General features: G+C 43.1%; 1 protein-coding gene across 17 annotated transcripts in view; it reads right to left on the minus strand.

The window, feature by feature from the left end:
- KIF1A (kinesin family member 1A) overlaps nucleotides 1-25,142 on the minus strand; it is a 114,508-nt gene that overhangs the window by 69,955 nt on the left and 19,411 nt on the right. For 7 of the 17 annotated variants that reach the window (XM_066621194.1, XM_066621193.1, XM_066621192.1 and 4 more), the window contains exons 2-13: nucleotides 22,288-22,364; nucleotides 19,667-19,846; nucleotides 15,794-15,859; nucleotides 14,512-14,690; nucleotides 14,216-14,327; nucleotides 12,646-12,723; nucleotides 12,112-12,177; nucleotides 10,270-10,287; nucleotides 8,210-8,285; nucleotides 7,724-7,802; nucleotides 5,965-6,107; nucleotides 852-985 (exon numbers count right to left, since the gene is read on the minus strand). In XM_066621194.1, coding sequence (XP_066477291.1) covers nucleotides 852-985; nucleotides 5,965-6,107; nucleotides 7,724-7,802; nucleotides 8,210-8,285; nucleotides 10,270-10,287; nucleotides 12,112-12,177; nucleotides 12,646-12,723; nucleotides 14,216-14,327; nucleotides 14,512-14,690; nucleotides 15,794-15,859; nucleotides 19,667-19,846; nucleotides 22,288-22,364 — 1,208 coding nt within the window. Of the gene's footprint in view, nucleotides 1-851; nucleotides 1,064-4,642; nucleotides 4,670-5,964; nucleotides 6,108-7,723; nucleotides 7,803-8,209; nucleotides 8,286-10,269; nucleotides 10,288-12,111; nucleotides 12,178-12,645; nucleotides 12,724-14,215; nucleotides 14,328-14,511; nucleotides 14,691-15,793; nucleotides 15,860-19,666; nucleotides 19,847-22,287; nucleotides 22,365-25,142 lie in introns of all 17 variants that reach the window. The other 10 variants (XM_066621190.1, XM_066621189.1, XM_066621187.1 and 7 more) reach the window with 3 other exon arrangements.

Here is a 25,142-nt window from a genome sequence, read left to right on the forward strand (position 1 = left end):
CCCCCCATTCCCCCACCCCACAAACTCAACTCTGGTTGTGTTTGTCAACTGAGCCAGAGGCTTTCAGGGGATCAGAGGCTGGCCGCTGGCCAGATAGTGGATGGCTACAGGCTGCATCTGGCCCCTGGGCTGGGGTTTAGAGACTCCTGCTCTAAGAGGTAGTAATCAGAACAACCCTAGCATCATTCCTGACAAACAAAGCCCAGCTCTGCTTTTGGAGGATGTAAATCAATCAGTGAAATGAAATCAGTTGCCTTCAATTGCCTTCAAGTGTCTTGTAACATCTTAAAAACTTACCTTCAAAAGGCCAACCTGGGCCCCATGCTGCTGGCACATATGTAAGACTGTGCCAGCCAAGTCAGGCCAGCGCAGAGGCTTGGGAGGGCGAAATGGAGGTGTTAACAAAAGTGGGCTGGAAGGCAGAGTGGGTGGTGGGGCCAGGCAGTTAGGCCAGATCCTTATCCCACTCCAGGGTGACCCAATGTAGCTCCAGGCTGCTTGGATCTGCACCACCTCTTTTAGTAGCGCAGATCCAAGTAGCCCCATTGGGGCTGCTGCAGTGTTACCAAGTATAAGGGCAATGCATTCCCATTGCCCCAGGCTAAGCTGCAGGCCTCCCCAACCCCACTCTGGATACGGGACAGGTCAGTTGGCCTCCCCATTTCAGTGCGGGTTAGGATTGGGCTGTTACTTTCTAAGGTGCTATAAGGCTCTTTTCTGTTTTTGGTTCAATTAGCTGGTAGCTTTAAATTCTTTCCTGCACAGTCTTTTCTGGACTTACAATATTTCTAAGAAGCTCCTTCCCATATTTCTGCAGCACAAAAATATGTGTCAAGCATCATGGCTCTTACCTTCAATCTTTCAATGGCCTCTTCACTGCCTGGAGCAAACATGATGCGGTCATGGAGACTGGTGACCGAAGCAGCTCGGCTGGACAAGGCTGAGAGGGAGGAAGATGGGCTCATTCCTACCAAGGCATTGGTCACTGTGGAGAGATTGTCATGGCGTTGACTCATATCTGCCACTCTACGATTATCATTATTGTTGTCAAAGTTGGACATGTCTATGGGGTTCAGGACGGGAGAAAGAAGAGGGAGAGACACAAGACCGGAAGGAAAAGAGAGAGAAAAGAAATGCAGTTGGGAAACAACAACGTGATGTAATGAGGAGAAAGGCAGAAATTCAACACAAATACGCAGACAGTTATGTAGTTATAGATGCCAGGGCAGGATCTTCACATCAGCTGGAGCATTCACACTACGCCCTGCACAGCTTCTCTAAACTTTGGTACAAACGACGGCATCCATCCCAGTGCCTTGGAGTAAACTGATAGCAAGTTGGTGATCTAGGCTACTGTCACTGTGGTCCACTTCTCCATTGGCATTTTAGGCAGGAGAAGTAAAATGGATTGGAGAACATGTCCTTTAAGATCATGGAGAAGGCAAGGAGCCAATTTCAGGAGTTTAGCGCCATTGACTCTCAGGGCTGCGTTTTCAGAAGCTGAAGGCACTGGGGGGTCAAGATAGAGTTGCAGCTATGAATATGAATACAATTATGGCATTTTGCTTCTGTACTTTCTTTTATGGTTCACTTGTATATCTGGCATGGTTTTCTGCATAGATAGCATGCAGAAATGATGTATGAATGGGCATGTTAAAAAGGCTGGCTCTAGACATTTGGTTTTTGGTACCTAGTTATCATGAATAGGGAAGGGCAGCTGGGAGAAACCAGGAGAATGATTTGTAAGAGATTGAGAGTTTGTAAGAACATTCAATGAGAAGGTAGGAGGATGTCCAAATTACACAAATATTACTCTGCCTAAAGACAGTAATTTTGTTGTGAATTAATGAAACTTAAGACCTAATGAGACTTACATGGATAATGATGAACATAAAATATCAGATTTTAGCAAGTACTGAATCTTTTACATATACCAGTGGTTCCCAACCTGGGGTACATGTACCCCCAGGGGTACCTGCCAGGACCTTTAGGGGTACTTGAAAAGTAATTGAATAATGGTGGGAAAACACAGGCCTATATTAGAATACCTTGTGGGGCTGGCAAGGCAGGAAGGAAGGCAGCTAGCTGGCTGCGAAAGCCCCAGCAACTGCTAGTTTCAGGTCATCATTTGTGTATTATCAGATATGGATCAGTATTTGAAAACACAGAAATTTAAAATAACAGCAACTAGATTAATTACATTTTGCTAGTATGAGGGGTACTATTTTATGGAAATGCACTGCCAAGGGGTATGCAAGAGAAAATATGTTGGGAACCACTGACATATACAACTATACAGCTTATTATTATAAGCTGCTTATTTTTCAGCTTATAGTTCCAAGGAGACAGCAGCAGAGTCAGGAGTTGTCATCTACTTGATATAACTGGGCAAAGGGCAATAGCAAGTTGAGTCTTAGGAGGAAGTCCACGTATCTTGCTGACAGCACTAAACCTCAGATACATCTGCTGGGATCCTTCTCACTGAGACAGAAAGTATTTGTCATTCATTCACTCATTCATTTCTATGCCACCCTTCACTAAATTGACCCAATGCAGCTAATAAAAGCCTAATCAGCTTTACATAAAAGTAAGGCCTACTGATTTCAATACAACTTACTTTCCAGTAAGTATATCTAGGATTACAGAATGGGCAACCCAATCTAATGTGCAGTGATGCAGTGCCTGCTCAGGCTACACTCATCCCGCAGGGGATTTTTGGCTCCTGGAGGTCTCTTTGGGGTAAGGGGACATTTGTTCCCCTGCACAGGTCCTAATTAGGATTGGGCCATAAGTTGCTCAAACCTGTGCATTTTTCTACATTTTTCCCCACATAGGACACATGAGTAATTCCTTCAGCCATCTGATATTCCATTACAAAGACACATGTATGCTGCCATTTTCTGGCTGCTTTCCTACACACATTTTAAAACTGTAACATTGAAAGCATCCCTCAGACTCTCTCCTGACAGACCTTTCTGCAGTTTAAACCTGTGCAGTACCGCTGTGGTCCTAGACATGAGGTTTGAATGCTTTCTCTGCAGCTACATTATTCACCATCTACTTCAAAGTTTGGCTTGATTGCAACACAGTCTGGCAACCAGGTATGCCTCTTTCCATTACAAAACTTACAGCTGTTTCAAGACAGCCTTCTGAGAATCCCTGGAGGACCAAAGAGAGCTTTGTCTCTGCCTTCTCCATCACTCACCCTAACAAAAATCTCTTAGAGCATGGAAGAGCAGAGATGCAGTTCCTGAGCATGTGGCAAAGTAAAGATCAATTCACTGTTTCCTGGTGCTGAGTTTCGTAAAAGGATATTGCCCTACCATGGTGGAAAGCCAGCTCTGTGGCTAGGACTGAACTATAAAATTACACACATGAAAATGGTTTTAAATCACCTTGAATTGTACAGAATCAGGAGGGATTTCAGTTCAGAGCCTGTGCAACTCAGAGGGATGGGGCATGGCCATAGTGCACAGGTGCGGTGCCTTCTGAGAACTGGAGCCACTAAAACAGCATCATCCAAGCTCTAGAAAATCCTCTTCCTCTGCCTGCCTAGAAATGTTTGCTAGCTATGCTGCTGCTTGAAGAGCGTAGGCTGAAGTGCTCACAAAAAAGCACAGGCTGCAGGGCCTTCTAGCATGCCAGTAAAAGCCAGTCGGCTGGTCGAGCCCAGCAGCAGGTGGACTATTCCAGCAGCATTCCTAACAGGTACAACCAATAGGAGGGCCAGAGGCGTTCATCAGTACATATTTGAGCCATCTGTGGCCTGAAGCAGATATTTTAGTGCTTCTGGGCAGGCTATCCCACCCACCGCCCTGAAAGCAGGTTAATTAGACTCAGTCCCAGCAGAAGCAGCAGCAACAGCAGTAGCACAAGCAGCAGGAAACACTGTTACAGCATGGAGAAAGGAAATCTCAAGAGCAAAATCCTCCCAAACGATTTTAGAGGAGAGGACAACAAAACAAAAATTAACCTAGTAACTGGATTAGGAAAGGCAAAGAAGAGTTGCAGGTATTGTGGAGGAACATGTTGGCTTCCTCCCCATCCCCAGGATCTTCAAGCAAGACCACTGGGCAAAAAGCCTGGAGCAGGCCTGAATTGTGTAGTGGTCTACGGGTGCACAACCCCAGCTTTATGCATGTGTCAATCAAGGCCCAGTTAGGATCCCATTGCATCAGGAGGGACAGAAGGCATTAGAAAGATCCTCTCCATTCATGAAAAGGGAATGGGGGCCAGAGCTGCCAGCCTCACACTGGGCCTCTTCACAGAGCAAAAGACCATTTCCACGGAAGAAGGTTCCAATGAGAGTACAAGGCTACAAACTAATCTCTGGTCACTGCTCTGTGCACCCTGACAACACTAAATGCCTCTGCAGAATATTATTTGTACTGTTTCCATTTCTCCCAATGCCTCTGTTTTTGTCCCCTCTCTACAATTTTGTGGAGATGCAGGTGACCAGCTCCAACACTGCCCTGCTCTGAAGGCAACACTCCTGCTATGAAGGCAGGAGCATTCCCTTCCTGCTAGCCTTGTCATGGGCTATTGAGTCCATTTCTCATGCTGTACTTATGTTCCTTTGCTATGACTGAGTCTGTCAGAAGCAGAGAAGCACACAAAATACCAGCAATGGGGGAATACACACATTTAGGTCCTCCTGGAACAGGATTAGCTAAGAGAGATAGGAGAAAGGTGGAGGAAAAGACAAAGAAAACAAGAGTAGGTTCATCTTATAGAAGTAAGGAGGTAGCATCTGAAGGCCTTTCCATACGTCCTTAGTGTTCTGCTTGTGCTAGTATAGTCTTACTATCACACCATGCAAGATGGGATATAGTCCCACTGTAGGGAGAAATGAGGTGAATGAGACACTTTCTATAGCTTTTATTTAATGGGGAGGTATTTGCTCCTGCTCTGCAGAGAGTGATCACAAAACCTCCAAATAAATAAGGCTAACTAACTAAAGCTAACAGGAAATGCTAATGAAATGATTTTTCATTGCTCCAGGGTGAGAGAGGAGCCTTGCTGATACCCATTGATGACTTGGGAACTGCCCAATAGGCACCCATGACGCATGTGTAACCACCTTCCCAATGGCACTTCACAATGGTTGACCAGGTGGAGTGGAGGGTGGATCATATCTTCTTACCAACAAAATAATGCTGTCAGAGTGTTGGGGAGAAATTTATTGTATATTCCACAACAGAAGAACTACATGGGACAGAAGAACTACATGGGATCCCCTGCAATAATTGCTTAATTTATTGCTCACACATGATTGACTGGAAAGGCCTTGAGATGCATATCCTTCAAGTCAAACAATTTTTTTTCCTATTAGCAGTGAGGAAGCACTCACTGGAACATTATATGGTGAGATAATTCACCAAGCCCATGCCAGGAGAATTAAAATATTTCTGGGATCCTACTACTATAAGAAGCAAGCAGCTTTGTAGCAATATGGAGATTTAATCAAGAATGTCCAGAACTGGATACGTAGAGACTGATAATACTTTATGAAGAAACATCGGGAGAAAACAGAAGACAGGCGAACGAGAGTTCTGGAAACAGAGTTGCCTTAGGGTCATTTTCCACATTACAGAGGCAGCTGTAGGTGTGTGGCTGTTGTTGCATAGAGAGCAATTCAAGGGTAGAGTTTTAACACTTGAAACAAGCCGTTCTCACCATGCACCTGCAATCTGCTTGCTTAAAGTTTGTGATGGTGTGATAAAGCCTGTGCTGAGCTAGTGTACACCTGGCAAGTTACCACATGGAGTGACTTGAAGCAGCCTCCATATAGTAGATATAATGCGTGAGTTGGCCCTTAGAACCCCCTTTATTGACACATCACAGTGGATTAGGAAGACAGTGAAACCATGCAGAGTGTCAATTTTTCCCCTCTATTCTAGCGGGCAGTGAACAACAAGGCATAGGCAAATGCTACCCCAATCCAATGCATAAAAAGCAGCATACTGTCAATGATGTCTCCCAGGCCCTGGGCATACAGCAGGTCTCTCAAACGAGCGACTTCATCCTTCAGTTCTCTTATCAGCTTGTTATTTGGATCCTCATTAATGACAGCATTGCACCTGATCTGCTTGGCACGGTCAGCATACCTGAGGAGCAAGACACGTTGTAAGCTGATAAGGCCTGATAGAAGAAAGCCTCTGCATTCTGTTGGACAGGGAAGCCTGATGACACTCATTTGGACAGTTCTATCCTTCTAGGTAGCAAGTTAACAGTAATGCCAAGTAAAAGCAAGCATTCTTCTTGGTCACTTGCAACTGGAATTTATCTGGCCTCCTCAGAAGGACAAAGAAGTTCGCTCAACCCAATATCTGGGCAGTGCTCCCAAGCAAGGGAGGAAACAGTTTTCATCCCTCTTCCCTAGTGCCAATAAACAGCACTGTGAAAGCCCAGAAGGACAATATTACGTTCAGAGAAATTGCAGCACCTCAAACTGTTTCTGATCAGTTCAGGGAAGAACTTATTACATGCCTCCTATATGAAGAGGCTCTACTATGTCATCACTAAGGAGTTATGGGCAAGTCCAGGCTTGTAATGCAAGCCAGGCTGCTAGGAAGGGAAAGTGCAAGGATTCCATTTTTCATGTGTAATTTTTATTTTATCAAAAGCAAGAAAAGATACCATCCCTTTATTTCCTAGAAAATACAAATAGAGTCATTGTGAAGACAGCACTTCATAAGCACTCGTATCAGAGGAGAAATGTGCCTTACTGTACAGTAAACAACAAAAATGGCCAATTCTTCAATCCAGTTCTGAACAAATTTATTATATTTCTGCCTCTTTCATTCCAGTGTAAGCGCTTAATACACACATCACTGAAAAGTGATCCAGTTTAGCCTCCCTATCTCAACTGTAACGATTGCTTTTACTTTCTATAATTTTACATAAATTATTCTGGCAACAACCATTTTATATGAAACTAGCTCAAGTGAAAATCTCGTGCACACTTACCTAAGAGTAAGCCCCACAGAACACAGAGAGATTTACCAGAGGAGTTTTCTGACAGCACAATCTTAACCCAATTCTTCCCAGCCCAAAGGTGTACACATTTGATTCCTGTTGCATATATGCAACGTTGGGCAGAAATGGCTTAAGCATGCTTACACAAAAGTAACATATTTAACACCACAGTAAGATAGTTATACAGTTTGCTGTTAGCCACCTTAAGCCTTTTATTGTAGAAGTGAAAGACAGAATAAAATATATTAAGTAAGCACAACCAGAAGCCATAAATTTACACGGCTACTGTAATACACACAAGGGCAATTTGGCCTATATGAAAACTTCCCTGCTTAATGTTCCTGCTCAACATATATTGAGTTAAATGCATGCTTTTTCAGATTGCTGAACATTTCGTTCACCCCTACTTTTATCACAAAGTACTGTGGAGTTAAAAGCTGACCAAACTGGTAGTCAGTTAATATAAATTCGATCTTTATAGTGAAGACAAAACTGTGACTTACGAACATCCTTTGGAACTCACATTATTTCAAACTTTGACTCAGATTTTCAAGTTTTTAAAAAAATTAATTTTGTATTTCATAAGCAAAACTCCAGTTGATCTACTAGCCAAACATTATTTATGCCCCCCCCCCGAATATTTTTATGAAGAAAAAAATGCTGCACAAGGGCTACAACCTGAAGGGGTTCATTCTTTTTTCCTAGGCCCCTGATCAGAGTGAGAAAAATCTTGCATAGCTCCTACCTTAAGGTGCTGAGAGTTTCATCATAGTTGATGTCAGCAGGGCTGAGAGCAGCAACCATAGCAGTCCGAGAGTTACCACCTGTCAAGGGAACAGCACAAACACCGGTTGATATAAGGCTAAACTCCTATACCAAACTTCTTGTTAGGTTGCTGTTATCTTCTTTCTAACACTCTTCCTATCTGTTCTTTCATATTAGTACCCACATATCATTTGACCCACAGGACGTGGGCAGGCAGTGGAAAAATCCAGGTCCCCTGCAAAGCAATCATAGTCCCAACATTCATGTAATCACATGGGGTACAGGTATGAGATGTAAGTGACTTGAACTTATTGTTGCAATTTGGTTTGGGGCAGCTCCTGTTTGTAACAGAGGAAGCAGGAACTGTATCATGGACACTACAAATGGAAAGAAGAGATTAAAGGATCACTGCTGACACATTTGGTGAGATTGAACTAGGATGAGATCAGGATAACTAATGAAGTACCTAAATTTTCTCTGAGGAGCCAAGTGAGTACAGAGTCCCGGTATGGAATGAAGTCTGTCTTTTTCTTCTTTTTATTCTGCAAGAAAACAATAACACAATAGTGGAGTGTTAACTAAATTAACAATGTTAACTCAACATATTAAGTCCCATTAGAAGTATGTAGGGATACCAACACAATAGTGAGGTTGGTATCTCTACATACTTATAATGGGACTTAACTTAATATGTCTAGGTATATCAGTCAATGACAGCCCACAGATGCTTAAGAGTGCTCTAGAGGCTTCAGAAAGCTTTTAGAGCAGTCCAGAATGCCGCACAATGCTTTGCCTGCCTGCAGAACAGCTCTGGAGGGCAGGTAAAGGCAGCAGTGGTGGTAGTATGGTGGTGCCCCCCACTGATGCAGTGCCTGGGGCTTTTGCCCCCCTCTCCACCCCAGGCCTGCTACTGGGACATGTGATTCATTTTGACGTCTGCCAGAGCTTCTTCATACTCTGCTCATGGAACAACAGACACAGCAACCCCTGTGTCCAACTGCATCTTTCCCAGCTACCTTTGGAGTCAACAGCAATACTGATTTACCATCTGTGCTCAGTTTATGTATTTCCAGGCTCACGAGATCACTCTCACATTCTAAGTTACTACTATTTTGATCAGAAAAAGACCAAATACTATTTCCTTGGTGACATCATGAGGTGCCCTTGCCTGTACGCTTTGCCACATATCCTTTGATTGCATTTTTTGTAGTAGATATCTTTAAATCTGCACTCATCAAGGAAGTGGAATCCCATTCTACACTGATAACATGCTCCTGAATAGGCTGTCCCTTGTTCTGTTCAGCACCCGTATTGTGCATCTCAGTTTCTTTTCTAATCCCACTTTGGAGATCCATTACATCTTCAGTTGCTGTTTCCACTGCCAGCCCAATTTCTACAGCATGACTGAAAGTAAGGTTCTCTTCAGTTAAAAGTCTCTTCTGAATACACTCACTGTGCAAGCTACATAAAAAACCTATCTCTCACTGATGCCCCCCTTGATGTCCTGAAAGCTTTTTTAATTCTGCTGCAAATTAAAAAGACAGATTTTCCTTCAAGTTTATGCTTCTTGTAAAATCTTAAGGTTTCTGCTAGGATCCGAGGTTTGGGTAATAGATCCTGCTGAAAAAAATTGTGCTGTTTCTTTACAAGACTTGCTTGCAGGCTTCTCTGGAGCAATCAAATTGTTTACAAGACTATAAATTTTTCCTTCCATAGCACTTAATAATGCTGCTATGTGTTTGTTTGTTTTTTGGAGGAACTTCACTGACTACAAGACATTGCTCTCTAACCTTCCTACAAGAGTAGGCCAGCCTTCCACACTACTGTCAAAGGCCCCTATTTATCCAACAGACAACGCAATACTAACTTGCACTGGAATAGGCAGGCAGGCGGGCCTGAGCTGTATCCAGCGCAAGTTTGGGGCTGGCTGAGGCTTGGCCTGAAGCAAGAGGAAAAACTTCCCCTTACCCTGGGGAGAGCTGCAGCAGCCGCAATGGGTCTACTTGGATCTGCACCACCTGAAGAGGTGGCACAGATCTGAGTAGAACGGAGCAGCCTGGAACTGTTCCATGCCGACTGGGAATGGGGCTAGGATCCTGCATAATTGCTGGGTCCTGGCCCCACCTCCTGCTCCCCGCCTATCCACTCACAGGCTTCTTCTTTCTCTCTCATACTAATTCTAGGAGGAAGTATAAGCCTTTAAGTGCTTGGTCAAGAAATCTTAAGCTGTCCTCCTCTTGAACTACTGTTCCTATCCCGCCCTTAGACAGAAGGAGAAATTAACAAGGAAATTAATAGTTACTTTCAGAGGAATCTCTAATTCTGGCTACTTGATGGTTCCAGAGCCTTAGATGCCTGGTGGCTAAATCACACAGTGCAGTTTCAAACACAAAATAACAGGGAAAACAGGAGTGGTAGTGAAAATGTCATCCCACTGCATGGCCTTCATAGCCAATCTTTTTAAAACCAAGAAAACAGATCATCACCACCATCACCACCCTTCTTTTCCTAAATATAGGTACTTACCTTGTTTGGTCCAGAGTCCTGGAAAGAAATAAGAAATATTGATTAGAATTTCACAATCACATGTGACCAAAGAAAATCAAATAATAGAATGATTGAGGGGAAAAATGGGACAGCATCCTGATTCCTCACAACTCGGAAATAATATAGCAACTATAGATGAAGAGAATTGAATCAGAAGCAAAGCTGGAATGTATGAAAACTGCCTTACACAAAGTCAGACGATCCATCTAACTTGGGACCCTCTGTGTGCATGCCTCTACCATTGAGCTACAGACCCTCTTCAGGGGAACTGTTCTTTCTGACATCCTGTTGTCTCTATATATCGAGTATATTTTTATATGAAGGACATTCAATTATTTAATTTATAGTCTCAAGTGGCACATCCCATGCACAGGTTTATAACAGCAGTAAGAGCTAACTCACAGCCCAATCCTATGCATGTCTACTCAGAAAGAGGTCCCAATGCCTTCAATGGGACTTACTTTCAGGTAAGTGTTTATAGGATTGCAAGCTTAATGTCTTGATTGGGCCAGGAGGCAGAAAAAAATGTAAGATTTCTCATTCCCATTTTACAGCTGGGGTAATATGGCCCATATTACACTGACTGTAAAATGGGAATGGGCAATTCTGTGTATTTTTTCTGCCATCTGGCTCAATGGGTTGTTTGTATTGTGCACATCTATTAACTGTATTCACCAGCAGAAGAAATCAATGAAATAGTTGGTTTTTTGCAATAACTAACTATACAGTATAATATATATTCCTTTCCTTAGGTCAAAAGCATTTCCATCCTGAGCCCTTAAAGATAATCACTGTGTATGTCAGCCATACAAAGAATTTGTTTCATTGCAAGCTATTTTGGGCATCATTTTATAATAGAAAGGTAGTATAAATATCTAACAGCCCAATCTTAAAGGCAGCGCTGCTGCCAGGTGCAGCCGCACCAAAGCAGCTACCCCTGCATCCTGTAGCCTCAAGGCAGCCACCAGAGGTCTCCTTGGGGAAAGGAGGAAAGCCCCTGTACTGAGGCTTCTCACTTGAGGGACTCCATGTTGGACCAAAATTAGAGCTCCAGACCAGAGTAGAACAACACCAGTCCCACCCCTCTCCCACCCCAGTTCCTCTCCCTGCCCTTCCCTCTTCCTGCCCCACTCTGCCTCCCCCCAACCCTGATACTACTGAAGCACTGGCCAGCCCTCCAAGTAGTGCTGAGGCTCAGCACTAACCGGCACTGGCCCACCACTGGCGGCCCCTCCTCTCTGGGTGCTGCAGATGTGCCTTACGGCATGTTTGTGACACCTAGTGCTGGCGGTAAACTCGTAAAGCCAGCACCAAAGAGCTCAGGTGTGGGCTCCAAACAAATTTAAAAATATATCCTGCTAAGATCCAGTCATGTGTTTTAGACCTTCCAGGGCCTAAGCCATGAACACCTTGTATTAAAAGAATGATCAGAATGCTTTCAATCAAAAACATCTGTTTTTAGACAAACACACACTGTTTGGCATTTGAAGTATTTTTACACAATTGATCAAAATGATCTCTCTTTGTTCTGCTTTTTATAAACACATTCTTAGTAATTAGACCTAATTTTAAGAATCTAGGTATACTAGAAATCTCCTGTTTTAATTAGCAGATAGTTCTTTCCAAGCACATGAGTGATGCATAGGTGCTCTGTGTCTCTTTGCTGTTGGAGTAACATCAAGCACTTAGTCAACATCTTTTCCAGAGACCAAATGGCCTTTATCCTGGCAAAGCATTTCAAAGGGCATATTGGGAGATGAAAGCTTTGCACATGCCACCAGTAGGCAAACATTCCCTCCCACTCGCATCAGTGGAGCTTACCATCTCAGCAAGAGCAGAAATGACCTTTCCCAGCGTGGTTAGTGATTTGTTGATATTTGCTCCCTCCTGCGAGAATGACACAATTCTAGTTTGTATTAAGCAATTCCAACAAAGAATGTTCACAAAGAAATTGTGTTAACTGCCATATACATGCCAAATAGCACAATAGCTGGGATTGAGAACCACTCATAGTTCGTGTCTGTGATACACATCCCACAGTGATGGACAGCTTTCCCCAATGACTTTCTCAACCCAGAGTGAATGAGTGGTGCCAGTATGGGATGCATTTAATAGCTGGCAAATGAGGATTCAGTAGCAGAGAGAACACTACAGAAAAGAACAGAAGAAGAACAAGAGTAGATGGAAGAAGACTGATATACAAATAGGGATAATTACTGGGTATAATTTCTTACACTCTGTTTGACTGGCAAATATAGCTATCCAAGAGAGAAACTTATGCTACTGACCTCCGAGTGCTCAATCCTCCATACAAAAAAAGACTCATATTTAGCTTCATTTGGGCCTCTCTCTTACCTTCAGTCTTGTGCCTTTCGCTCCTGTGGAGTCAGCCCGTTCACTCCCCGCAAGATCCACCAAGCTGATTTTGCTGACCTGAAATCAGAAAACAAGTCAGGAACACATTGCTTGTGACATCTCCCACCACATCTATCCAGGGGGGGAAGGCACTTTCTTTCCCATGCAGAGGCGCACAGTTTTTCCAATACATAGGGTGGAAATCTCGGTTGGAAAAAAAGTAAGATGTGAAGTAGTTGTTACTGCAATATCTTTGCTCAGTAATGCATCCACCTTTCAGATGATCCCAAGGTATGGCCTGAAAGTGAATTATGTAGCAATCTTGCTGAAACAACACACTTCTGGAATGGATTAATAACTGGATGGAAGATCACTAGGGAACCCTATGAATGTCACCTTGAGTGCCATGGAAGAAAGATATGATCGAAATAAAAGACATAGTAACAATAATACACATATCCTATACAGTTCACAGTTTGGCAGCAGATGCTCTGCTCAAATGAAAGTTCAACTTCACTGTTGCCAGTAATCTGAAGGGCCTCCTGCAGTCAAGATCCTGAAACGTTTGGAGCTTTCATGAAGGAAATTTTTAGTGTGCTCTTCTCACCTCATCAAAATGAACAAACACAGTGCCAACCAGACAGGCCAAATTGAAAGCTGTTTAGTTTTTGCAAAATGTAATTCATTTGTTTGCACAACCTATTAATCTCCTTCAGTCAAGAAAGAAGCATGGCAATGTTCAGTAAAACAACCAATGCACAAACAACACCACCACTTGGGGCGCAATCCTAACCCCTTCTGTCAGTGCTTTCCAGCACTGGCATAGCGGTGCCAATGGGACACGTGCTGCATCCTGCAGTTGGGTGTCACTCACGAGGCCTCCTCAAAGTAAGGGGATGTTACTGGAAAGCACTGACATAAGGGGTTAGGATTGCGCCCTGGGTTGTTTACACAGTTGGCCTAAGCCTGGTGACATCAGAGAGTAGGGATTTGTTCCAAGTCTGGCACTTGACCTGAGAATTCACCTTCAGTGGATATTCCTAGTATTGCCCATAGTGACTCATCTCTTTTGGCATAAGTGCTGACAGCACTAGTCCATACATGTTCCTTCTTCCCCAACGTTTGCAGATTTTACTTTTTCTCCTCAAAAGGATGTCAAAGCCTCCCCACGCCTTGCAATGTGCAGGCTGCCCATGAATAAATGAGGAAAAGAGACACTAGAGATTAGAAAGTTCATCTTCTAGCTAAACAATGCTTTAAAGCAGTTTTCTCATAGGTTGCTGAAATGATGCTTTCAGCATCATATTATCATCATATTAAATCAACCAATTCAGCTAAATAGTCATTCTTTGGCAATGGTAGAAGATTTAGGCTGCAATCCTGTGAACACCTTCCTGGGAATAAGTCCCAATGAACATAATGGGACTTACTTCTAAGCAGACATGCATAGGATTGTGCTGCTAGCATGATTGGGCAGTTGTTTTGACAGTAAATGAGACTGTACCAGGCTATACACCATCCCAACCCTCATGCTGCTCAGATATGCCTGTAATAGTCTGTCTTCACCCACCTTCTCTGTAGTGATGTCGGTTTCTGCATCATGCCGTTTTTGGGTGAAGATGATATTGAAGACAGCATGTGAACGGCTGCTGGTTTCATTCATGTTGGTGGCAGCCACTGTCCTATTGAATAAGAACAGTGGGAAAGTGTTAATTTTCACTTGACATCAGGCCTGGCATAAATGGCTGATGCTATTGGGAAATTTATCACTAGGAACTCTAAATTATTCAGATGGAAAGCCAAGCTGACAAAAGTTCAGTCAGGAAACTCATAATGCACATAGTGTAACAGTAAAGACCCTCTTACCTGGCTTTGTTCCCAGAGTCCATTAGATCCTGGATGTCATTATAGGATGTGACAGCTAGTTTCGAGAGATCCTCGACATATGGCCCAAGAAGTGGGTGCTCTCTCACCCTCAGGTTCCCTTTATTTTTGGGGTTCAGGAGGTCACGGACACGTTCACAATATATTTCCATGTAGCTCACCTGTGGAATAGAAGGTCCAAACTATCAGAATCATACAGTGAGAAATGAGGTCCTCTTGGACATCAGCAACATCCCAGGACGGGATCTGACATCTTGTTGGCACTTAGTATATACACGAGCTGCAAACTATCTCTTCACAATGAAACAAAACCTACTGACTACAGTGAAGACACCTGCAAAATAGTATTTTTCAACAGTGAGTTGGGAAAAAGAGCTTTTGGGAAATACCCCACAAAGAAAGTCTGTAAATAAATTAATGTGATTTAACCACATAGTTAAACCTTTCAGTGTTCTACCAATTGCCCAATTTCCCAAGGATTACATCTTCTGTCTACAACTATGTACACTACCAGATACTCCTCAAAACACAACACAATTATAAACGTCTGTAGTGGACCTCCCCAGCTCCATGCACTGGGGCAAAGGTCCGTGATGGCGCCCCTAGGGGATGCTGCCCCCCAATGTGCAAATCTGCCACCCCCACTCAACAAAACATTGTGGAGCCTCGCACGACTCCAGGACACATCAGAGAAACATCCTGATGCTTCCCCAACATCTTAAACTATGCTTCTGGCAAACCGGAAGCTAAGTTTCTGACCACATCGGAAGCCTCAGTGAAGCTTCCAGGTGGTATAGAGGCACGCGAGTCTCCACACCCAGGGCATTTGCCCGGTTTAATAAATGGCAGGTCCGCCACTGAAACATGTGCAAAAAGAGAGATGTGTAGGAGATGGCACTATCAGAGTCACTGAAAATGGTTTACAGAAATTAGCTGTTTTGTGAACAGCAAACACATATCACTTCAGAATTTTCAGCTAGGGCTAGCATGAAGAAGTTCTTAAGGACCTATCAATGAAATCTGATTAAGGCAGCTGCAGTACATTAAAATCATATCTAAATATAAACATATTGATCAAATCTGAGACTAGTCTAGTCTAGAATTTAGTATCACGCTTATCCAGAGCTTTCTTGGTTAACACATTTTCCAGAAAAAATGGCTCTTCATCTGTGTAATTAGATACTGCTTCCATGCATATTCAATAATCCCATCATAAATTCCTTCTATAGAAAACTATAAATTATGAGAAAGTATCCGTTTGTACCTCCACTGAGTAGGACATGTTGTCATTCGTTGTGTCATTGATTCGGGAAAAAAGATCCTCACACAGCTGTGGAAAATGACAAAGAAAGAAGAGTGAATGTGCATTTGTGACAATAGTACCATTTACTTAGAATACACCACAAGAATCTGGCAGTCACACAGATTTCTAACTGTTGTTGAACAAGGATATCTGTGTCACTGTGGTGTCAGCCAGGACAGAGGGTAGATCTGCAATTTATGTTTCCCGCCCTGCACTGAACAAAAAGACACCATTAGCAGCTCTAAGTTCTCAGGTTCTCCTGTAACAGCCCAGGTTACAGGAAGGCAAACCCTGCTTCCCCTTGCCTGCCTCCTATTCGGACTTTCTATCTATGCAGCATAAGTGCTGGATCCCAGCCCCACCTCCCGCTCCCCCCGCCTGCCCCTGGGGCTGCCCCCCACCCAGGAATGCCTCCCTCCTGCCTCCTCCCTGCCCACCCCAGAAGCTTGTGTTGGCCCAGCGAACTGACACAAGCCAAGCCGAGGAAGCTGGTGCAGAGGCTTGCGTCAGCCTCCACAGGCCAGCGCATCTCTGAGTACCGGCCCAGCTTCCTCCCGAGGAGGCACAAACGTGCCTTACGGCATGTTCGCGACCCTCCTGGGCCAGCATAAGGGACTTGCGCCAGCCCATGGGCGCCTCAGGATTGCACCCTAAAACAGTGGAACTACTGCTCTTGTGAATGTCCCTTGATAATATGTACAGTAGGCACCTTTTCTAAGTGCTTAAAAAGCTTCACGTCCATTACCACATCCCTCACCAGAAATCCTTACAGAAGTCTAATAAGGTACATGATCATATTATTGGAGAGCACAAGCTAAAGGGACTTTCACAAACTGTTTCCACTGGTGACATCAGATGGCAAGAGGAAGGTGCAGCAGAATGTACTTTATTAAAAATACATTTATTGTTGCAGGAGTTTAGAGTTACTATTGCTATTTTGATGGTCCTGTTTCCTGTATTGTTAGTCTGCATTAGCAGAGATGGGAATGGAAATTGCTCTTCTAAACACGTAGACTGTGACTGCCTGCTGCTGTGATTCAGCATACCAATCTCTGCAAACATATTCATGCAGAAGTACTCAAAGAGAAAGCCTTAGAACTCTATTCCCAAGGTCCACCAATGAAGCAGCAGAGATGCACCCACAGATCCAAATCGGAAGAATATTTTTAACTTCTCATTACAGAAAATGACGGGTCCTTTTCATCTGGGAAGGAGTCATAGTTTTCCATATCACTGAATCACCACTTGAGAGGTGCACCTCCCCAGTCAGGATCTCTTGCAAAGTTACAGAGGAGGCTGAAGTGAAGCTCTTGGGCTTGCAAACAGCTATACACAATCCAAGTATTGTACACCAGCATCTTCTACCACTCTGCAAGCTCCACAATGGCACCATCCCCACGGGCTATCGCCACCCCGCGCAGAAATCCACCCCCCTACTCACCATAGGCTCACGGAGCCTCGCAGGACCTCTGCCTATGTTGGGGAAGCCTCTATGAGGTTCCCCAACACTATAAACTGTGCTTCCAGTTTTCTGGAAGCACAGTTTCCGTCCCCATCAGGTGCCTCAGGGAAGCTTCTGCAGGGTCCTAGTGGCCAGTGCCTGGGGCTTTTGCCCCATCCTGGTCTATGGCAGGTACGCAACTGCTCATCACGCTGCAGATATGCCTATAGACAGTCTTGGATGAGCCCCGCTTCAGCCCTTCTAATTTAAGTGGCTCATTTTTTTTAAAAGGGAGAAGTTGTTAAAATGTTTTGATTTTTAAATACAGTCTGTTCTCATTACCTGCTATGTCTAGGTTCTTGGAAACCCTAGTGGATAGCAAATTCGCAGATAATGAACAATTGATCCTATGGGATCAAGGAGTACCATGGGGGGGGAAGGGGTATCATCAGAGGAATCCAGCAGAGACCCTCAGGAAACCAGCAGAGTGAAGCAGAAAGTGTCGAAATATGTCTGAATGCTGCAGTGTCCTTCTGGAGGCTGCAGGAACCTTTAGAATGGGCACCTGCAACCAGCCCAGACTTCTTTAAAATGACCAGCAGAAGCTTCCACCGGCCATTTTAAAGGGGTCTGTGCTGGTCACTGGCACCTTTCTGAAGGTCTGTGTAGCCTGCAGAAGGTCTCTGCATAGCAGATAATCAGAGCAGAGACACAGATAACAAGGTAGCAATTCTGCCCTTCGCAGATAAGCAAATTCGCAGATAGCGAATTCACATATGAAGAGAACTGACTGTATTGATGATTTGCTATCCAAATGTAACAGAAATTTTTCTAAAAAGAATTATTTGGGATAAAGATTTTCTTTCAACTGAAAACAGTCATTTGGAAAAATAAAGACTTTATGTAAACAATTCCAGCACAATCTCCGTTTCTAGGATCACTCAGTGTCACTGATAGATGTTTTTGATGAATCAGGAGAAACTCTACCCAGTGACCTTGGAACAGATACTAGAAATTGCTCTGGATTTCTAAACTGAATCCTCTTGCACACATAAAGATTGCCAAACCTATAAGTTAATGGGAAGCTGGGTCCATTCAGCGAGTTACACGGCTCAGAGTCTCTTGCAATTACACCACTGTCTTAATTATTATTTATTTTGTGTATCTCAGCGTAAAAACAATTCAAAAAACTTATTTTTATGTATTTTACCCCATTTTTCTTACCAAAATCAAAAATCCACACTATAAAATCACAATAAAAAAATGAAAGAGAACTAAAACAACAAGAACATCTATCCAGATTACAGACACTTTCATTTTATCTCCTCAACAATGTAAGACCAAATAAAGAAAATAACTTTATAATCAATGCTATATAAGTAAGATCAAGTATTAATGTTATGGAGATTTCAACATTCATGTAATAATGGAATTCTAGTCACCTAAAATGTTCTTATATTTGGTTCAGACTTCTGGCAAAGCAATAATTTTACTAAACTGAGCAGCTCCCAAATCCTGCTAATCCATTTAGATACTTTTGGACTTAAATGTGCCTTCCAAATTAATATCCTTGCAGCAGTTAAAATGAAAATGTTCTTACACATTTACAGATTACATACTTCAGTCAAGGCACTGAATGAAGTAATCCTCAGTTTTCAAGTATTCGGTTAAAGCATCTGTTAATAAGCACTATCTTATACATCTAACATAAGTTATAGAACTCTGCTTTGGGACATTACAGTGTCAACAGTGGCAATTTGCAAAATCTTACATTGTAAACGTTTATTTTTGTTTTTCAGATACAGAACAAATCACCAAATACAAACTGATATTTTCAATATTTATGAAAGTTATTAGATGTCACTAATGGCATCATTTATTCGCTTGTTAGATTTATACCCCACCTTTCTCCTGAAAGGCGGCTTGGGTCACCTTGAAACGGTTTTCTTTGTGATTCAATGATACTGAAAATTCTGACGACTTTCCAGATAAAATAGACCAGACATTTCCTTTTATCATGTTATAAATCTTTCCCCCCCCCTTGGGATCTATACCCTATGTAAATCTATTTAGATCATGCTTCCATCTTCGTGAGACTATAAATTATCTAATTTAAAGCAACCCAACACTTTCTGTTGGGAACCGACATCTTTTTCACTCCATCACTACTATTTTTGCATATTTTGTTTATTTGGAGTTAAATGTTCCTCTCTTACCAACCACTGCTGTTAAATCTAACTCACCTTCCACTAGGTGGCACCACAACCTTCCTTCAGTTAAGAAGCCACAGATTTTTTTTCTCAGAATGGTCAAATGCTATGAAGATGTCAAACTGCACCTTCTCTTTCATCCTAAAAACACCCACCTTGGCCCTACCAACTGCATACACTTACCTGGGGGATGATGCCTTGTTGGTCTTTCTCCTGCTTGCCCATCATCGTATAGGACTTGCCAGCCCCAGTCTGGCCATATGCAAAAATGCAGACATTATAACCTTCAAAAGCATGCTGCAACATCTCCTCTCCAATGTCTCGGTATACCTGCTTTTGGGAGGCATAGTTGATGTCTTCAGGCTATTAAGGAAAAGAAAACGGAGAAGAAGGTGAGAAAGTTGGAAAGGAATGAAGAGAAGAGCTGGCCTGAGACCTCCTGATACCCATGGCAGTGTATCAAATGACAAACACATATCCTTTATTCACCAGTATACCAGCTGCAGCTGCTACTGCTCTTCCTCCAACTTCCTGTATTTGAAAAGAAAGAGGGGAACAGAATTGAACTGAAGGTGTGGAGGAAAGGACAGGACAATCTAGCCCTCTTCTCCCCTCCACACTTCTTTTTCCTCTTTTCAAATCCAGGGGACAGGAAGAGGAGGAGCAGTGGATGCCAGCACTTGAACTGAAGCAGTAGTCCACCCCCCTACCATTCAATATCTGAAACTACCATCTCAGCTAGCTTCATGATGGGCCAGCCTTCAGGGCAACATTCTCCCTTTTCCTTTCCATGCTACTCTGTGCATGAACTACATGAACTACTCTAAAAGCACAATAGAGTGATTGGGCCTTCTCTGCAGAACCCACTCAGATTAAAATAGTCTTTCTTCTACTATGACTACTCAGTAACTCTTGGAGCAAAAATAAGACCATAGTATGATGTCTATCTACACTGACCTTTCAACAATTCAGGAGTGACTTTCCCTCAGATAATAAGGAAGAGAGGAAGTCTCTGCTCACTCTGCAGGCTTCCAATACTATTTCAGAGCCCACGGCTTTCTATGTCTCAGGCCTTCACATCTTACAAGGAATATCCTGCAGAACTTGGGAATACCCAAAGCCCTAACGACTATTTAACACTGGAGAATAGTTTGGGTTACCACTTTCCAACTGGCTCTGTGGTGCTCTATTTCATGACTTTCTACACTAGGAAGAAATTATTTTATTCTTCCCACTGGAAGGCTCCAAATATTCAATGAGTTAGTCTATCTCCACTTTCCTGTTTGGTATTTGAGGAATTTATTCATCCTAACAACAGCATGATGGCTACTTAACACCAGATATTTTTACCACAAATATGGTTGAATATTGCTGGAACTACATGGTTGACGTGAATTTCTCATTGTGTGAAGCAGTCTCCAGAGGGCTGAACAGTAAGGAACCAACCCACCATAGCTTGTTTGTATAAATCAAACCTGAAAACTGCACCATGCAATAGAAGAGCAAACACTCTAATTGTGGAAGCTTTCAGGGCCAGCCTGACCCCTCAGGTGCCTCAGATGGCAAAGGGATACAAAGCACACTCCCACCCCTGGGTTCACTGCTCTTCCCCCCATCTCTATTCTGCATGTTGCATTCTGCACATGGCTCACCAATCTTAGTCCAGCCCCATTCCCAGCAGCACATGATGCATGCCACTATCCCTTTACTTAACGGTACTGTGGATGGCATGCCAAATCACAGGCGCATCACCAGTGGAGGAGAGAGAAGGGGTGTGCCTGGGTGGGACTGAAGCAAACAGAGGAGAGGCAAAGGAGGGCAGCCACAGCAATGGAAAGGGGGCTGGCCCATCCATGCAGCTGCTAAAAGCAGCTGCACTGGTGGCAGATTTTGAGAGTTCCAAAGCGGCAGCAGACTCAGGGTGTCTGTCACCCTGAGTCTGCTGCTACCACCTCAATCCATTAATAATTGGCTTCATTTTAGAGTGAGCAGAGAGCAGATTCTGCTTCCTGCTTACTTGACTACTAAGCCAATCATTCCCCATTTTCAGCAGCTCAGCTTTGAGTGATTTTGGGTTACAATGGAATACACAAAGACTCTGGTAACGGTTTCAGGGGGGATTAGCAACAAGGGTGGCACACCTAAGCCTGCATAAGGTGGCATTTCAGGTTGCGTCACCCCTGCTTTTAGGTCAAGATATAGCAACACTGGAATGGTAAACTAAAGGCGGCAACTGCAGTTAAGGCAGAGAAGACCTGCTCTCAGGGTTTCACAAGAGTCAGCCATTCGTGGGTCTCGGCTTTCCTCCCCATTTCTGAAACAAAATGGCTGTGTTCATAAGTTCAAGGACAAGTTGTAGGCCATGGATTATTTGGTAGGACTTCCATTCAAAGGGTAGTAAAGAGAGAATTGCAATGAATCATGCAGGCATCCAACCAGCTGATGAGGTTCTGAGCAACACCAGTAAGATTAATCAGTCAGATACAGTTCTCAGCACCTTTCCCAATCCTTTGGAGTACACATTAGGGATAATCCAAAGGCCCACAAACACAGCTGGCAAAATACAGAAATGCAGCTGAGTCACATTTCCCTGCTACTTGTCCATGAATTGCCTGCAATTATTCTTCAAAATTATTTCCTGTTCAAAATCATTTACGGAATAATTTTCTTAAATTATTTTTAGTCAGATATTTATCCAGGAGCATCTCACTGTGGATCCAAAATCCAAGGCCAGTGCTAAGCAATCCCAAAAGTTCTCCAAAGCAATACAATTATCCCATGTTTTTGGCTTGGTGTCCACTTACTGTTGTGTGAGACCAATAAGAGTAGTCAAAGCTGAAACTTTTGGGTGTCTCCTTAGGCTGCTTTGGATTAATGATAGCTAAAGAGAAAGAGAAAAACATAACAGGGTGAAAGTGATCACTCAGCAGCAAATGTTTCTAGGCTGGAGCAAAATATTCATAGAGATATACGTGGAGACACAGCTTGTTTCTTTTATTTATTTTTCACATTTTAATACCACCCTCCCTCCAAGGAGCTCAGGGTAGTGTACATAGTTCCTTCCCTCCTTTTGCCCTCAAAACAATCCTGTGAGGTAGATGAGGCTGAGAGATAGTGAATGGTCCAAGGTCACCCAAGAAGTTTCATGGCTGAGCAGGGATTAGAACCTGGCTCTTCTAGGTCTAAGTCCAAACCCCAACATGGCTGAAAACTTACACAAGGGCCACAGCTCAGTGGCAGAGTACATGCTTGTCATGCAGAAAGTCTCCAGTTCAATCCTCAGCATTTTTATGTAGGGTAGGAAAATTCCTGTCTGAAAGTATGGACAGGTGCTGCCTGTCTGCATTGCTAGTACAGAGGTAGATGGACCAACAATCTGACTTAGGATAAGGCAGCTTCCTCATAGAGGGAGCTCTTTGTTCTCAGGTTGAAAACTAGTCCATACTTCACTGTCACTCCAGAGCAACCAGTATAGATGCCCTTCACACGTATGTTCAGAAACACAGGAGCCACTTTTGTAAGATGCAATTCTACACTGCAGGAGTGCATGCATGATCAGTGCCAACACATGATATTTTACTGCCTGAATCAGGGCTTCAAATGGCTCCCCTCCCTCTCCCTTCCTTCCTTTTCTCTTTTTTCCCATATCGAATCACACCTCCAATTCCTTCCTTCAAATCTCTCCCCCTTCCATCATTATCTATGAGGAAGGGAGTAAAAAAACCAGTTGCAATACCATTTCGCCTTTCTTCTATAAGCCATTTGGGAAGATGCTCAGTGGGCTGCAGTGCTGCCTCTGAGAAATGGCCCACTTCATCCTGCCTTGTAGTAAAGCTGACCCTAATAAACATACACCCCTGCAGTGTGGTATCACAGACTGGTGCCTCCCACTACACAACAGTGGGACAGTGTGTCCATTTTATTCAAACCATTGACATGCCACTTCTCTCCTGCTCAGCATGGCTTATGTAACAAACACCGTTAAACATGTTTCAAAGTACAAATTAACAATACATACAAAAAATAGATTAATGCATGACATCATACACTGAACAAAATTTTAACAGCCTACAAATGAGTCAGCAGCCAAACACCATCCAGAAGAGTTGGGTTTTACATCTTTTATGGCAGGTAGAAAGAGAAGAGCAGCACTGTTCTATTTTTTCTGTGCACATAGATGTAGGCAATATCTTAATAAAAACAACAACTGCAGCTACACACATACAGTTTAGAATTATTATGTTCCTAAGCAGTGCTCCCTATCACACAGAGAGGTGTTTGTGTGAAGGAGAGTTACTATGTGTGCCTCTATTGGCAACAGCAGAAAGTGGCTGCTTTAGGCTCATATAAAATATGAACATAAATTGCAACAGACACCAAAATAGCCCCCTTCACACACTTCCATCGCGGGAGGGTGGGATGCCACAGAGAAACAAAGCAGGCCCAAAACACCCAGCAAATCTGCTGTAGCCAGAAAGAAGTGGACTGTAACAGAGCTTGGTAGCAGAAAAGTCTTACCAAGCTTTAAAAGGAATTCCTCCCCCTGTGTCTAGAACACAGAAGGGCCATTACCACTGAGCCCTGATGTGAGGCATGTAATTGCTGGGCATTAAACTGAGAGGAAATGCTGGAAGGTCAATGGATATGCACATCAATTACGTGAGTTAGCTACAGACACAGCTATGACGAGTCCACCGCACGTCAGAAACAGTAAATGGCAGAGCATCCTTCATGTGAGCCACCCATCCTGAAATCTTCTGCTGGAAAGGTATCATGACTCATGTACAAGTTCATGGTGGTTGGCTTACTGCCCTTCTCACATTCACTCCCATAAATAAAGCCCAGTGAAGGCTTGAGAGAGCCCTGCCTGCCCACGAAGTCTCATTCATGTCTCATTCTCTCCCAGAAATGCCCACATAAATCAGGTGTATCCTTTCCCTCTGTTTTAACCTGAACTTTTATTTAAATATCAGTCAAAAAAACATATTTCTGAATGTACAGAAACTGAAATCTAAAAAACACATTTCTGAATCTACATACTTCAAATCTACAGTATTAATCATCATTGGCTAAAGGTTTTCTTTTCTAAAGAAAAAAATAAAGCTGCTTTATTTAAAATTAAAGCTTCTGACTGAAATTGATATTTGGCAAAGGATGCCAGACTTCTTCAGCAAAATTGCTTTTGACCCTCCCACGTGGTACCGCTGCCACACCTGTGTTTCACCAAGATCCAAACTCTGGAATGGATCCATTAATGGCACATTTCTCAGTATGCCACATTACTCCTGTGAAGTGATCCCAGAAAGGAGAAGAGGTAGCCTACAAATTTCAGGTCAATTGCAGGCAAGACAGTGATTTAGCAATTATTTTGTTTTCCATTTTCAGACATCAAAAACATTGGTGAGGCAGGGCAACCTGAAGTAGATAAATTAATTACATGATAATGGTTTGAAAGTGGCAGAAACATGGCCCAGGACCAGCTTAATTAAACAATTTAAAAACATGTCTCATTTTTGGATCTTTTCTCCTGAATTATATAACGACAACAATAATACAAAAAGTCAAACTGAAGAAAAAGGGGTGAGTGTATGGAAGTTCTGTCATCAAAGAAAACAGCAGGTAACTATAAGAAGAATATTGCATATAAAGAGGCATGAAC

The sequence above is a fragment of the Tiliqua scincoides genome, chromosome 3, assembly GCF_035046505.1.
Source record: "Tiliqua scincoides isolate rTilSci1 chromosome 3, rTilSci1.hap2, whole genome shotgun sequence".
Lineage (NCBI taxonomy): Eukaryota > Metazoa > Chordata > Lepidosauria > Squamata > Scincidae > Tiliqua > Tiliqua scincoides.